We start from the raw sequence: 14,665 nt of genomic DNA on the forward strand, positions 1-14,665 counted from the left end.
ACGGCACACTGCATATCTCTGTTTTAGGATGCAAGTAATCCGTGAAAAGGTTAAAAAAAAATAGGCAGCTGAGAAGAACACACATTTCTCAGATGAGGAAATACAAATGGCAAGTAAATATATGAAAAAAATGTTCAGCATCATCAGTCATGCAAGAGATGCAAATTAAAACATCCCTGAGATTGTCTCATACAAGAAAGTCTATCATGAAAAAATCAACTAATAGGGGCTGGAGAGATAATTCAGTAGAATAAGCACTTGCCTGGCACACACAAGGTCCTGAGTTCAATCGCCCGTACTGGAAAAAAAAAAAAGTCAACTAATATCAAATAGAGCACGCTGAGGGGGCAAAAGAACCCTTTGGTGGGAGTGCAGACTGGTGCAACCATTGAGGAAATTGATATGGAGATTCCTCAAAAACTAGGGTTAGAGGTGCAATTTGACACAGCTGCTCCCCTTCTACCTTCCTAGAAGAAGCAAGAAATCATAGCACAGTGATACATGTGCAGCTGTGTTCACCGCAGCACAACTTGTCACAGCTAAATCCTGGAAACAACCCAAATGCCCATCAACAGAGAGATGGATAAAAACGATGTGGTGTTCTTATACAATGGAGTACTGCTCAGTCATAAAAGATACACTTGAGACTTTTATAGGTAAATGGATGCAATGTGACACCATACACCAAGTGAAATAAATCAGTCTTGTGTATGTAAACATCATATTGTCTCCCTAGTATGAGAGGCTGAAAGAGAAAATAAGATCCAAAATGTACAATAGATAACTGGGAATTGGGAAGAAACTTTTCAAAAGGTAAGAGAAACTGCGATGAGGGAAAGAGAGAAGGAGGGGAAAAGGATATAAATCAGTTAAACTATTTCTTAGTTCAATGAAAAGAAAGGTTTGTGGGCCGTCCAGATAGCTCAACGGACGAAAGTACCTGCTTAGGCTGAGTGCAGTGGCTGGGGTTTGGTCCCCAGTGTGCTGTGCCGGCCCAACCCCTGGGGCATGCTGAGTGGGGACTGAGACTGGGCGTGGTGGTGCGCATCTGTAATCCCAGCATTTGGGAGGCTGAAAACAGGAGAATCACTACGAGTTGGATCTGTGTAGTGAAACTCTGTAGAACCTGTACTAAAAAATACAATAAATAAATAAGTCAAAAATAAAGGTTTGCACTTATTGTTTGATCAATTTTTCATGCCTATATCTTGTAATCTGAGTAACTACTCTTTTTTTGGTGGAACCGGGGATTGAATTCAGGCTCTTGTGCTTGCCAGGCAAGCGCTTATTCCACTGAGTCATCTCTCTGGCCCCCGAGTAACTACTTTGAAGGTAACAAGGCACAATGTATTAACCATTTTTACTCTATTATCTTGTTTTGAAATTTTATGTCATTATCTCTTTCAAATAAAAAAGTGTAAAGTATTGATGTATTTTCCATATAACTTGAGTGAAGACCTTTCTCTGAAGCTTTGCATGCATACATGTATAGTGACTAATGAGGGTATTTCTGAGTTGTTTCCAAGTAAATCAGATAGCAAAGGTTATAAAATGGAGACCAAGATTAAGTTACACGGGAACTGGGACTGTGTCATTTTGCTGACCATCTCCTAAAATCTTGGCATAGAACAGATTTTCGGTAAAGACATACTGTGTTGCATGAAAGAAGGAATCTACTGGCTAGCAAAGAGGAAACTGAGGGCACAGAGGTAAAGGTTAACAAAGGAGCAAGAGAAAAACCCAGCGTTCAGAGTCATAACTTGGCTCTTTTAATGATACAGGAGAAATGCTCGATGTCAAGTACGTTGAGCTCGTGTCTCCAAAAGTCGAATGAATGCTAAGGAACAATGGAGGTTAAGAGTGAGAGACCTTACTGGAGAAATCAGGAATAAGGATTTGGTGATGGGGAACAAGAATAGCTCCCGAGAGACAGGAGCGGTCCCAAATGGGTTGCCAATGACCCCACCTCTCAAAAGAAGTTTTATAGAACAAAATTGTGAGGTAGATAAAACACGGGTTAAAATTCTGATCAACCAGTAAGACGGCAAGTACAGTTGCTCAGGTCACACTGCTCCAGGGATAGCAGAGTACATGGTGGCACCATTAACCTTGATCCATGATGTGTGTCTGTCTGGCCTTTAGCCTTAGTGCAGTGGGTGGGAGAGGATGACCCTTCCCAGTGATGAGAAATCTCAGAAGGGTCACGCCAATAATCCCAAGCCTCCACTTCCTTGGGAGTTACAGAAACCTAGCAAACGTGATTTTCATCATCAGACCGGCTCTAGCCAGTCCTGATGCATTCTCGTCTCTGCATTGAGCCCTGGGGGCCCAGCCCTATGTGCTTGCCTACTCTTTTTCTACCTTGGTCTAGAAAATGAAGCTCGTTTCCCTGTGCACTTGTCATAGACCCAGCAGCAGAGGCCAGCAGAGGGAGGGAGTGCAGATGAGACAATGGCAGGGATGATGAACACTGTTTTTATTGAAGATGTGGGTGCTCAGAATGCACTCAGGATGTAGTACAAATGGGAACCACCACTTGTTTACATAACAACTTTCCTTTGCACCAGCTCCATTCCTGAGCTCAGGGACTACAAGAACCACCCTGCCTGGAGCTGATGCACAGCACTTTCTTTGTTGCACAAAGGTCTGTTGGATGTCAATGCTCTAGAGAAACGCTCTGGTCCATCGTGTCTGCACGGGGTCACCACAGTGAAACTCTAGTTTTACAGAATCTAATAAATTACGTTTGACTTCTGTACGTGACTTTCATGGCTTTTGAATGTGGCAGAAAACTGAGGAATTATTATCCAGCAGTGTTCACTAAAGTACCATTGCCTGGGGTCCTGCTGACCCACTGGAATAAAAGTCACTTTCAGAGTCTTCTCCACTTTTGGAATTTTATTCTTTTTTTTGGGGGGGGAGGCATGGACTGGGGATTGAACTCAGGCCCTTGCACTTGCCAGGGAAGTGCTTATTCCACTGAGTCATCTCTCCGGCACCTCACTTTTGGAATTATAAAACTAAAACTTGCCCAACTAGGTAGGGTGACTCACACCTATAATCTATTTCCAGATTGAGGGCAACCTGGATGACACAGGGAAACCTTGTCTAAAAATAAATAAATAAAATAAAAGCTGGGTATGGTGGTGTATACCTGCAACCCTAAGGCATTCAGGAGGCTGAGAGAGGAGGGTTGCTGAGTTTGTCCTCAGGAAATAAAAACAGGGGCTGGGGAGGTAGCTCAGTAGAATAAGAGCTTGCTTGGCAAGTGCAAGGGCCTGAGTTCAATCCCTGGTACTGACAAAAAAAGAAAAAAGAAAGGAAAACAAAACCCCGAAAACTAAAACTTCCAACTTTATGGAAAAAAATCTTTTAAATTACCTTTTTTTTCGCTCCCTATGTTGCCTATGCTGGGATTGAACTCAAGGCTACACGCATGCCAGACAAGTACTCACCACTGAGCTGTGCTGTTTATCTGCAACATGGGTCATTCAGAGGTTCAATGGAAGGAGGGAACAGGGAACTCCTAGCACAGTGCCCCAACATCTGCGCCAAGACAAGCGAACTCTAGCACAGCCATTCCTAGGGTGACCCCAGCCCTTCTTCGTCCGTTAAAATGCCTCCTGAGCAAGCTCTGACCTGCCACACTTGACTAGTTCTTTCTAGCCAGCACCTGGAACAGAACTGTGTCTATCCCGGCAGACTCCTGGCCGCCCTGTCTTACAGCATTTACTAGAGAACCAACTCCTCAAAGTCTTTCTCTAAGGTATGCAGTAACAACAAAAGGGTGTGCTTCTAAGGGACCTACGAGCCCTCCCTTGGCCATGGACTTATCACGGCCTCTATCTCCGCAGATGTAACAAAGACTCTGTTTACACTTTCCTTAGGCTTTGGGACCTTTTCTCAAAGCCATCTATGTACCTCCTTGTAAAATTTAGTCTCAGCACAGAACCTAGCACAGGATTTAGAAAAAAAGTCCCTTCCTTGTCCAGGATTTGTCTCCGACTAGTCCTTTGGAGTTGGTTTACCCATCCTGCTTGCTGTTTCCTCTTGGTCATTTTCTATAGACCCCTACACGTCTCCTTCGCTATAAATTCCTGCTCCTCTAGCCTTTCGCTAGAGCGGAGTCCACTGTCTCAGTGCAGTTGGTTGTTGCAGGGTCTCACTATGCAGCTTGGACTCATGGTGATCCTTCCGCTTTCAGCCTCCCAGCGCTGGGATTACAGGACGTGTACCACTACGCCAGGACTCAGCATGTGGTGCTGCGGACTGGGCCGCGGTCCCTGGTCCCTGGGCTTTGCCTAAACTCGCCTCTAGCAGGCGCTTTAGTCTGCTGAGCTATCTCGCCGGCCCCTCGTCCACTGTCTCTTCTCCACAACACGATATCGTTAAATCGGTGGCAATATCTATCTCCAGGATCCTGAATAAAATTTCCTTTCTTTTCTTTTGGGGTACTGGGGATTGACTCGTGCCTTCACACTGTTACACTCCAAGCTTTTTCAACTTGCCTAAGATGCCCAGGCTGGGCCAGAACTTGGGATTCGGCTGCCTCGGCCTCCCCGAAGGCTGGGATTACGAGCGCGTGCCACCACACCGGGCTCTCTCTTGCCGCTGCCTCCCCGGTGCTGTCCAGCGCTGCTCCCTCACTGGACAGAAGCCCGCCGGTACCCAGCCGACAGCCGGCCCGCCCACAGCTCCCGGCTCCGCTCCCTCGCCGACTGTCTCCACCGCGGTAACCGAGCCCAGCCGCGTCTGGGGTTGACGCGCAGGGGGCGCCCGGCCGACCGCCGCTCCCCACCCCCGCCCTCCCTCGCGCGCTCGGGCGGCCCGCTCGGTGCGACCACCCCCCGCGAGCGGCGCGGCGGGGTGAGCGGGGCAGAGGCACGCTCTGGGCGAGGCCGCGGGACCGAGCAAGGCGAGGGGGGCTCGCTCAGCAGCACTGCCCCGCCAGGGGACGCTGACCTCACTGCAGTGAGGAACACGACTCCGGGAAGGCGGCTTCCTTCCAGCGGCCGCGGTACTGGCCAGAAGCCCGTGAGCTCATTTCCGGCGTGGCTCCGGCGCCTTCCGGGTCGACACCGGAAGCGGTGTCTTACGGCCGGGCCAGACAAGATGGCAGCCCTCTTGTGAAGCGATTTTCCTAACTTCCGTGGCATTTCTAGCTTTCTTCTACTCATGAGGAGCTCTCAGTCTCCATATGTTGTGCTATCTTTCATCATAAGCATATGCTGATTTCTTTTTAGTCGGCTTAATTGAAGGGTGGGCTGGGAGCAACGTCAGAATGCGCTGAACGGGGGGGCGCCATGTTGTACGGAAACAGGCGGCCGGGCCGGCGGCGCGAGAGTCCGCACTGGGCGGGCCTGCGCGGGCGCGTGGAGGGCTGCGTGCTACGCGTTTCCGTCTCCGCCTGCTCCGTCGCGTTTGGTTGGGCCGGCTTCTTGCGGGGAGGGCGGGGGCAGGTTGTTTGCTATCCAAGAGCTCCTCGCACCGGAGGGTAAGTCGAGGTAAGACTGCACCGGGACCGTTGCGCCTGGTTGTGCAGAGGCCGGGGTTGGTCCTTGGGCCGGCGGAGCGGTTGGACGGGAGGCGCAGGTCGTGGTTGCTCGCCGAGAGGGGTGAGGCGGGCTGGGGCTGCATCCTAATCCGGAGGAGCGAAGGGGGCGCGGCGACGGGCCGGCCCCGGGGCTGAGCGGGTCGGGCTGGGACTGCGGGACTGGGCCTGGAAGCGCGGAGGCCGAGGTCGGATGCGGACGCGGCCCCAGTCTTGTCTTTGTCTCTCTCTCTGTGCAGTTCCCGGGAGACGATCGTCCGACAGCTCCGCGCCCGGCCTTCACCACCCACAGCCTGGAGGCGCGCCTGCCTCGGCCTCCCGAATGGTGCTCCCCTGCGCAGGACTTGGCCCAGCATCCAGGCCCCCTCTGCCCCCTGCTTCGGGGCTGTGGCTTCGGGGCTGTGGCTCCGGAGACTCCCGGTGGACGCTCTGTGGTGCGGAGGGAACCGCGTCCGCATACAACCCTTAGTACCAGCAATCCTCGACAGCTGGAGGCTCGGCCTCCAGCCCGCGAGTGACCTTCCTCACGCCTTGGTCCGCCTTTTGAGCTGAGAAGCCTTCTGGCCGTCCAAAGCCCAGGAAGCCCCCTGCTGGGGCCCAGGTTCTAGTATGTTGGCCCTGCCCTGTGCCTAGGGCTCTGCCCTCTCGGGGCCGATGGCAGAGTTGAGGCAGGTCCCAGGGGGACGGGAGACCCCGCAAGGCGAGCTGCGGCCTGAGGTGGTGGAGGACGAAGTACCCGGGAGCCCAGGGGCAGAGGAACCTGGTGGTGGCGGCAGCGGCAGCAGCAGCGAGCCCAAGTTGTCACCAAGAGAGGAGGAAGAACTGGACCCTCGGATCCAGGTGAGAAGACCTGGGGGAGAGAGTGAGCGTGGCTGCAGCCCTCTGCAGAGCCACCTGGTGATGAGCGTACACTGTCGCTGTGTCCTGTGACCAGCATCAGGAGCAGTGTGCGCCGGAAGGGCTGGTGGTGGTGCAGGGGACGCCCCCTGCACTGAAAGAGGGGCAGTGGAAGCCACATTGGCAGCACAAGCTACGTTGGCAGCAGAAGCCACACTGGCAGTGGAAGCGGGCAGCTCAGGGCTGTGGGGGAGGATGGCTCGCATCGCTGGCAGAGGTGCCCTGGGGGAGATGGGCTTCCTGGGAAGCTGCTGGGACAGGTGGTGTCCTGTGCGGCTGGTGCTGAGTGACTCACACCCCTCTCGTGGAGCAGGGGTGTCCAGGGTTAGGGTCCTCACTGCTGTCCGCCAACCAGATTGGACGACTCCAGGGAGGTGGGAAGAAATCGGCCAGCACTGACCCCTCAGGCCTTGCGTAGGGCCCCAGGGAGTGCGCGCATGGGTGTGGGGGCCCCTCTTGGATGTGCTCGGCTCCCCTGGGAGCAGTGGGGAGCGGTGGTTTGTGGCTGGAGTGGGCACTTTTGTCCTGCAGTGCTGCAGGTTGCTGTGTTGAGACAACTGTTTTTCCTGCTTGTCCTCAGTGGTCTGTGGCCCAGTGGGGAGCAGTTGTAGAGAAACAAGTCCTGGGCATGGCTTGGGCAATCTTCAACTCCTTGCTCTGTGACTTTGTGAACGTTATTAACTCAGCTTACTTGCTGTTGAGTGAAGGGTCCACCTAGCAGCTTTGCAGGTTATGTTTACTGTGCTCTTGTATGTGGGTCTGTTTGTTGTTCGGTCACATTCTTGTTGGTTTTCCTCTTACCCCCTCCCCTTGTTCATTGCTGGAGACTGAACTCAGCACCTTCACACTAAGCCACACCTCCCCCTTTTTTGTTCCTAATCTTTCATTCTGAGACAGGGTTTCACTAAATCGCAGGTCACCAGTCTGGGTATAAATTTGTGATCCTCCTGCCTCGGCCTCCCAGAGCTTTGGGATCACAGGTGAGCACTGGCCCGCCCAGCCTTTGCTTGCTTTGTGGTGAGGGCTTGGAAGGTGTTGTGTGTGTGGTGGGGTCTCTATTCCTGGAAATGGAGGGTTGTGCGATGGCACTTCCTGGCCCTCCGGGAAGCTCTCCCTGCTGTGCTGGGAAAGGGATTCTAGGAACAGGTCCGAGCAGGTCCGCTGTGTTTCTCTGCTCTCCATCTTCTTCTCCAGGGTCCACATGGGCAGGGGACGAGGGGTGGGAATCACCCTTGCTCTGCCCCTTCAGGAGAGGTGGCCCTCAGCTGCACGCACTCTCTGTCAGTAAAATCAACAAAGTAAGGCAGAAATTTCTGTGCAGTGCTGACAGGTGAACTCTGTGAGGGTCACAGGAGCCCAAGAGGCCAGCAGGTGCCGTGATGTGGCTGACACGGAGGGTGAGGGGCCACGTTCCTCTGGCTGAGCTGTGTGGTACGCTGTATGCCGTGGGTGATGCGGGCCCAGGTGTGGGAGAGGCTGGTGGGACAGGGTCCTGCACCAGGAGGCCAGGGCAGCCCAGCCTTCTGTGTTGGGTTCCCGAGGGGAGGGGATTTGTGTCATTCGAGGCGTTTTAGTGTGGACTGTGTTTGTGTGGCTTCTCAGCGCATTATGGGTACTTGCCCACAGATCCATCAAAACCCTCCAGGGAGCTGTACACATGCCCTTCCCCATCCTTGGGCTGGGCTGGCTGGAAGTGCCATGGGCGTTGTCTGGGGTGGGGACCCTGTGGGCATCTGGCCCTGCGGGGCAAGGGGTCTGAGGCAGAGGAGACCCTACCCGTACCAGCGTGTTCCTTATTTGCAGCGAGGCCATTGGCAGAGGCTCCAAGTCAGGGCCCAGTGCCCCTGGCCTTGCCCTACAGCTTAGGGAGAGATCTCCCTGCAAAAGGGTCCTTGAGTGACTGGTTCCTCAGACGCAAGGACTCCCTCAGGTGTCCCCCGGGAATACTGCTCCCCTCTCAGTCAGCACTACCCCTTGCCAGCCTCCCTTTGAGCCCATGCTGACCCAGCAGGGGTGGGGCATCTAGCCCCAGTGCCCGCCTGTGACTCAGTGGTGTGTGGCACCTGGAAGGTGCCTGGTGTGCCTCGGAAGGTCACCCCAGCCGGCTGATGCTTGCTGACAACGCTGACTCAGGCGTCAGCCTCCCGATCGCACCGTGGCTGAGTGCGGGCATCTGGCACATTGCCGAGGGGTATGCGTCGCTGCCTGCCCCAGCCGGCGCCTGCGTGCTCAGCGCAGTCACCCAGCCTGGCCAGATCCCTGCTCCCTGCCCTCCCCGGGCACCCTCGCCAGCAGGGTTTCTTTGTAAGTGCGAAGGTGCCAGCCTGGTTGTGGCCCCGAGTACAAAGCAGTGCCACTCCTGCTGCCAGTGGCAGAGCTGGCGTCACTCAGGGCTGCACGTGCTGGCCGTTGCTCCTCTGCCTCGTGTGGCAGGAGCAGGTGTGCCTCTCCTGGGAGCCCTGCGGGCAGGTGGTGTCCACGCCCGCCCTTCTCCCTGCCCATCGGTGCTGATGGGCCCAAGGCCCGGCCTCTGCTGCCCAGGCTTGGCTTCCCCTGCAGCACAGTGCTTCTGTCTTGTGTGAGGTGCTCCTAGGAGAGAGACCTCAGTCCCAGGATGGGGTCACTGTGGCCAGAAAGGAGGTCCAAGGTTGCTGTGGCTCCAGCCCTGGTTCTCCCTGAAGTTCGCTGCCTCGCCGGTTCTCACCTGGCTGATGGGAGTGCCCTGAGGACGAGGGGGCGGGAGCTCGGTGAGGACTGGCTGCTGCCTCCTCGCTGGCAGGCACCCCTTGCGGCTGGAGTCACAGGAAGCCTTGCCCAAGGAGCTGTGTGTCGGGCCAGGCGCCGCCCCACAGCCCTGGTCCCAAGCCGCAGCGGCTGCCCTGTGCCGCCGCAGTGGTGTGCGCTCGGTGCTAGCCCATGCATGACCTGCTTAGCTCCGCCTTGCGTGGCCCAGCCTAGGAGCTCGGGACACTGCCCAGGCTGAGCTTCCTCAGGCAGGTGTCTCGAGACTTCATTCAAACAAGTGAAGTATAATTAAGTTTTAAATTGACTGCATGTTGAAACGGTAACAGTTTAGATGTATTGGGTTAGGTGAAATGTACTACAGTTTGTTATTTTACATGATTATTACTTTGTGAAAAGGGGGTTGCTCTAAAACTAAAATCTTGGGCCGAGAGATAGCTCAGTGGCACAGCGCCTGCCTGCAACCTCCAGGTCCTGAGTTTGATTTCTGCCACCAGTAATAAATAAAATTAAAATTCTCTGTGCAGCCCACACCATATTTTTGTTGAGCACGTTTCACACGCTTCTGAGGCAGGGTCTCAGGGTCACACACGTGAGCGTGTCCTTGCCACGGGTGCAGTCCGGTGCAGGTTACTGTGTGCGTCCGCAGTGCACCAGCCAGCCCCCTGTGTTCTCATTTGCTGGCTTGGATCTTCCAGAATCCAGTCGTACCTTGGGGAGGTCACACAGGCCACCCAGTCTCTCCCCTAGGGCTGCTAGAAGGGTGGCAGAGCAGGCAGTGCCAGCCGGGCCCCTGGGGCAGAGCCTGTCCTGGCCCCAGGTGTCTCCGGGCAGGGCCTCCGTGCAGCCTGCCCTGCTCCTGAAAGGGGCCTCAGTGCTTAGGGTTCCAGGAACTCGGCCACCTTCCCTGGGGGGGTGGGTGACTGAGGTCAGTGTCTCACCTGGCTTGCCATCTGCAAAGCTGTGGGCGGCCTGTGGCCTCTCCCCCACAGCCTGCTTGCCGAAGCCCCCTCGCTGCCGTGCACCCCAGCCCTGCCTGCTCTCCCGCCTGGACCCCATAGGCAGGTGGCCTCCCTTTCCTCTCTGAGAGCCTTCTGCCTTCCTTGGGCCCCGTCCTCAGCCAGAACTGGGCTCCACAGGCCGCATGCTGCGCTCCTGTGTGCCCTGCTCCACCTCAGTTGCCGACCCCGCTGCCCAGGTGCAGTTCCTACCCTCACAGAGCCCCATGTGCTTCAAGAGCCTTGCCTGGTGATCAGGGGTCACGGCCCGCTGTGCTTTAGGTTCTTGGATCTGGTGCCAAGGGGCAGTGCGTGCATTGGAAGCTGTGCCAGGGACCTGCCCTCCTGGCCCAGGGGGTCATCCTGGAGAGACCCCACCTTGACAGGAAGTGGTAGAGAAAGGTGGGGAGGCCAGAGGCTTGGCACCACATCATCGGCAGACAAGCACTGCAGCCTCAGCCTCCTGCAGACAGCTCCCTGCCTTCGGGAAGCAACAGTGAGCCCCAGCCCTGCCAGGATAGCAGGGAGAGGCCAGGAAGTCGGGTCCTTCCGGCTACCCATTCCTGGCCTCCGCTGTCCCCCTCACCTTGCCAGCCGTCACTCACCATCCCCTCCTCCTTGGCAGGAAGAACTGGAGCACCTGAACCAGGCCAGCGAGGAGATTAACCAGGTGGAGCTGCAGCTCGATGTGAGTATCTAGCTGTCTCCACACCCGGGGCTGTCCTGGTAGAGAGGAGGAGGAAGGGGTGTGCCCGAGGCCCACCGCACCATCCCTTCTCCAGGAAGCCAGGACCACCTACCGGAGGATCCTGCAGGAGTCAGCTCGGAAGCTCAATACACAGGGCTCCCACCTGGGCAGCTGCATAGAGAAGGCCCGGCCCTACTATGAGGCACGGCGGCTAGCCAAGGAGGTACGACGGTGTTGTACTTCTTGTGATCCTGGGGTGCAGACCCTGGCCTCACGGGGCTGGGCAGGTGCCCCACTGCGCAGCCCCTCCTGTGACCTTGAGGTCCTGCGGGCTGGGATCCTTCCTTGGGGCAAGCCTGTTGTGGCCAGCTACCAGCTCCTTTCCCCCATTTCTCCTCCTTCTTCATGGTGGGTTCGGGTCGCTTCCTCTGTCTAACTCTCACTCAGCCCCCTGGCACCCAGAATTGTATCATGCACGTCCCATCTTATGCCTGGTATTTGTTTACTCTGGTGCCAGGGAGCTGGGCACAGGTGACCGCCTGGAAAGGATTCAGGAGGGGCCGTGCCGTGCTGCACAGGGCCACACGGGGGCGCCCTGGGCCAGGTACAGGGAGGTAGCTGGTGAGGTCCTGCTTGGGGTTGCCCCCTGGAGGAGGCTCTGGCCGCAGGGGTGGGCTCTGCCTGCCTGGTCCTGGCCCTCCGCATGAGGCCCTCAGGGATACCCACCCCGACATCCTGACATGCCCGCACCCCCAGGCCCAGCAGGAGACGCAGAAGGCAGCACTACGCTATGAGCGGGCAGTGAGTATGCACAACGCGGCGCGCGAGATGGTCTTCGTGGCCGAGCAGGGTGTCATGGCCGACAAGAACCGCCTGGACCCTACCTGGCAGGAGATGCTCAACCATGCCACCTGCAAGGTGAGCTGGCCCTCCTCCACCTGTTGTCCTGGGGCTCTGTGTGTCACGGTCCCTGTGACGTGGGTCCTTGCTCGGATGGATCAGCCTCTGGCTGTTGCTTGTGCACGGACGAATGTGGCGCGCAGGGTGCTAGGTGGAGTCATGAGGGTCTTGGTGCTCCGAGAGGTGTGCTCGCTTCCCTTTGCTCAGAACATTGGTTTTCCATACAGTTAACAAATTAGAGCACTTGGTGGCTCCAGAGGTGTGTGATGGGACCCCTTGGCTGGGGAGATCTGTCTCCTTTCTGCTTTGGAGCTCTGCTGTGACCCTGGGTTCCTGAGGTGTACTTCATGTGATTTCCAAGGTTGGCGACCCGGGGACTGGGGTCTCAGGCCTGGGTTTGCGGCACCCATTCTGTGTGCCCTCTCTGCACACAGCTGGAGCCCTTGTTGACTGCAGCCTGGGCACAGGGTGCCATCCTGTGCTGGCAGGGCCGCACTGAGTGGCCAGTGCCACAGATGCCGCAAGGCTGGGTAGCTGCAGAGGCTCCAGACCCCTCTCGGCCCCCCACACCACAGCATTTGTGGAACTTCCTCCTGCCTGGGTCTCCAGGCAGCCTGGGCAGGCACGAAGCAAGCCAGCTCAGGGACGGTCTCCCTACCCCATGGCAGGTGAACGAGGCTGAGGAGGAGCGGCTGCGGGGCGAGCGTGAGCATCAGCGGGTGACGCGGCTGTGCCAGCAGGCGGAGGCCCGGGTGCAGGCCCTGCAGAAGACACTCCGGAGGGCCATCGGGAAGAGCCGCCCCTACTTTGAGCTCAAGGCCCAGTTCAGCCAGATCCTGGAGGTAGCCAAGGGGATGGGGGTGCTGGCAGCAGGCTGGGAGGTTGGGCTGGTGGCCATGGTGAGGGTGGGTGCTGTGACGCAGGGACTGGAGTGGCTGTCCCACCCTGCAGGAACACAAGGCCAAGGTCACAGAGCTGGAGCAGCAAGTGGCACAGGCCAAGACCCGCTACTCTGTGGCCCTGCGCAACCTGGAGCAGATCAGCGAGCAGATCCACGCACGGCGCCGTGGCCTGGTCAACCCGCGGTGCTCCCGGCGCTCCTCCCCGGTGGGTGCTGAGGCTGGGCCACAAGGCCTTGAGGAGGCTGACAGCGGGGCTGAGGCTGGCTCGGAGGAGGTGGGCCTGGGTGCAGGTGTGGGCCCCGACACGGACTCGCTGAGCCTGCTGAGCCTGCGCACGGTGGCCTCCGACCTGCAGAAGTGTGACTCTGTGGAGCACCTGCGTGGCCTGTCAGACCATGCCAGCCTGGATGGCCAGGAGCTGGGCCCCAGGCCTGGGCTTCACCGGGACAGCGACAGCGGGGCACGTGGGGGCCGCCACCAGCGCAGTGTCAGCCTGTAGCTCCTGCTGACTGCAGCGTCCCTAAGGGGTCTCAGCACCCTGGGCAGTGTCCTCCTGTGGTGTCTTTGCAGGGAGAGGCCAGTTTGCCTGCTGCTGCAGCCCTGAGGCAGGGCCTCCCTCAGCCTGAGGCGGGCTGCTGTCCCCACCCTGCTGCACCCTGGCTTCCTCTGTGTGATTCCTCATCCCCCTCACGGCTGTCCCTGGGGACCCTTGGTGTGGGAGACACAGGAGCTTGGGGAGGAGGATGACCCAGCCTGTGGGTGCCAGGCCCGCCATGTGTGACCTACAGGATGGACCTCGTGCCCTCTTGGGGCTTGAGGGTACTGCGTCAGGGATGGGAGCCGTGTGTGGCAGATCCTGGTCATTGTCCTACATTGCCAAGGTGCTAGCGGGTCCCTCCAACGCCCAGTGGGCGGGGTGTGCTGTAGCCCTGGAGTCTGGCCTTGCTGGCTGGCACCCTCTCGTGGTGGCATTTGGAACCTGGTGCTCAATGCTCTCCCTGGAACAAGATGCCCCTGTGGCCCCTGCTGCTGATGCAGGGAGCTGTGGCCTGGGGGGGCCCTCGCCCTTCCTCGGTTGCTGCTCAGGAGCCAGCCTGGGCAGAGCTCGTGCCTCGGCAGAGCTGGTTCTTCCTGCCAAGACGGGCCCCGTGTGACACGGGTTTCCTGGTTTTGGGGTGAAGGTGTGGTCACGATGAGAACCTGGGGGTTTGAGGTGGCCATAGGTGGCAGGGAGTGAGGCTGGGAGGACGGGTGTGCGTGTGCATGTGCCAGTGTGTGTGGGAGAGGGGCTGCCCTGGACTTATTTAAATAAAATAGTTTATGTAAGAGCCGTGCGCACTGTGTTGTGGGGAGCAAGGGTTTGGGCCCTCTAGCTGGGGGTGGCCAGTGCGGGCAGCTGGGAGTTGGGGCTGGGTTGGGTCAACAGGGATCCTGGGCGGGGACTGGAAGCTTGGGACTGACCAAGGGGGCCAGGCCTCACTCATAGAGCTGCCTCTCGGATGGACAAGGTTGTCCCTGGAGGGTCAGGGCATGGTTGTGGTGGCCACCTGCATGTCCGAAGCTGCGCTGTGGGGGCCGTTGGCGTGGACAGGAGATGCTTGTGTGGCCCAGCAGGGCAGGGAGGGCTCAGGAGAGTCGGCCTGGGAGTGGGATCCAGAGTCGCCAGCGGCCCTAGACCCACACTGCAGGCCCCTCCTCCCAGACCTGGCCAGCTTTGTCCTCTCCTGGAGAAGCTCCCAGAGAGACGGGCTAGTGTAGGTTAGTGGATCTGAAACAGTGATTGCGTAGGAGGCATAGAATGTGACAGTGAGGTGCTGTACAAACTATCTTGTGTATATAATTGTTCCTCTTTCCTTCTTTTCCCTCATCAGTTTCTGTTCTTTTCAGCAGCTTCTCCCCAGTTCACAGTATCTGTTACACACTTTGTGTCTTCTCAACTCTCTTAGCTTCTCATGCTAGTGAGACAGTATGGAGGGTACACGTGTGG

The 14,665-nt window shown here is 57.3% G+C and overlaps 1 protein-coding gene across 2 annotated transcripts; it reads left to right on the forward strand.

The window, feature by feature from the left end:
* The first annotated feature begins 5,413 nt into the window (after positions 1 to 5,413).
* Sh3bp5l (SH3 binding domain protein 5 like) lies at positions 5,414 to 13,972 on the forward strand. Of its 2 annotated transcripts, none has more exons than XM_004640931.2 (7): positions 5,414 to 5,504; positions 5,791 to 6,391; positions 10,814 to 10,876; positions 10,971 to 11,099; positions 11,633 to 11,794; positions 12,445 to 12,618; positions 12,728 to 13,972. In XM_004640931.2, the coding sequence occupies exons 2-7, from the start codon at positions 6,206 to 6,208 to the stop codon at positions 13,175 to 13,177; spliced, it is 1,164 nt and encodes a 387-aa protein (XP_004640988.1). In that variant the 5' UTR covers positions 5,414 to 5,504; positions 5,791 to 6,205; the 3' UTR covers positions 13,178 to 13,972. The 2 variants fall into 2 exon arrangements, with proteins under 2 accessions (XP_004640988.1, XP_023556771.1); XM_023701003.1 differs by having other exon boundaries at positions 5,415 to 5,494.
* Positions 13,973 to 14,665: the final 693 nt, after the last annotated feature.

Source organism: Octodon degus, unplaced genomic scaffold (assembly GCF_000260255.1).
Source record: "Octodon degus isolate 3935 unplaced genomic scaffold, OctDeg1.0 scaffold00129, whole genome shotgun sequence".
Taxonomy (NCBI): domain Eukaryota; kingdom Metazoa; phylum Chordata; class Mammalia; order Rodentia; family Octodontidae; genus Octodon; species Octodon degus.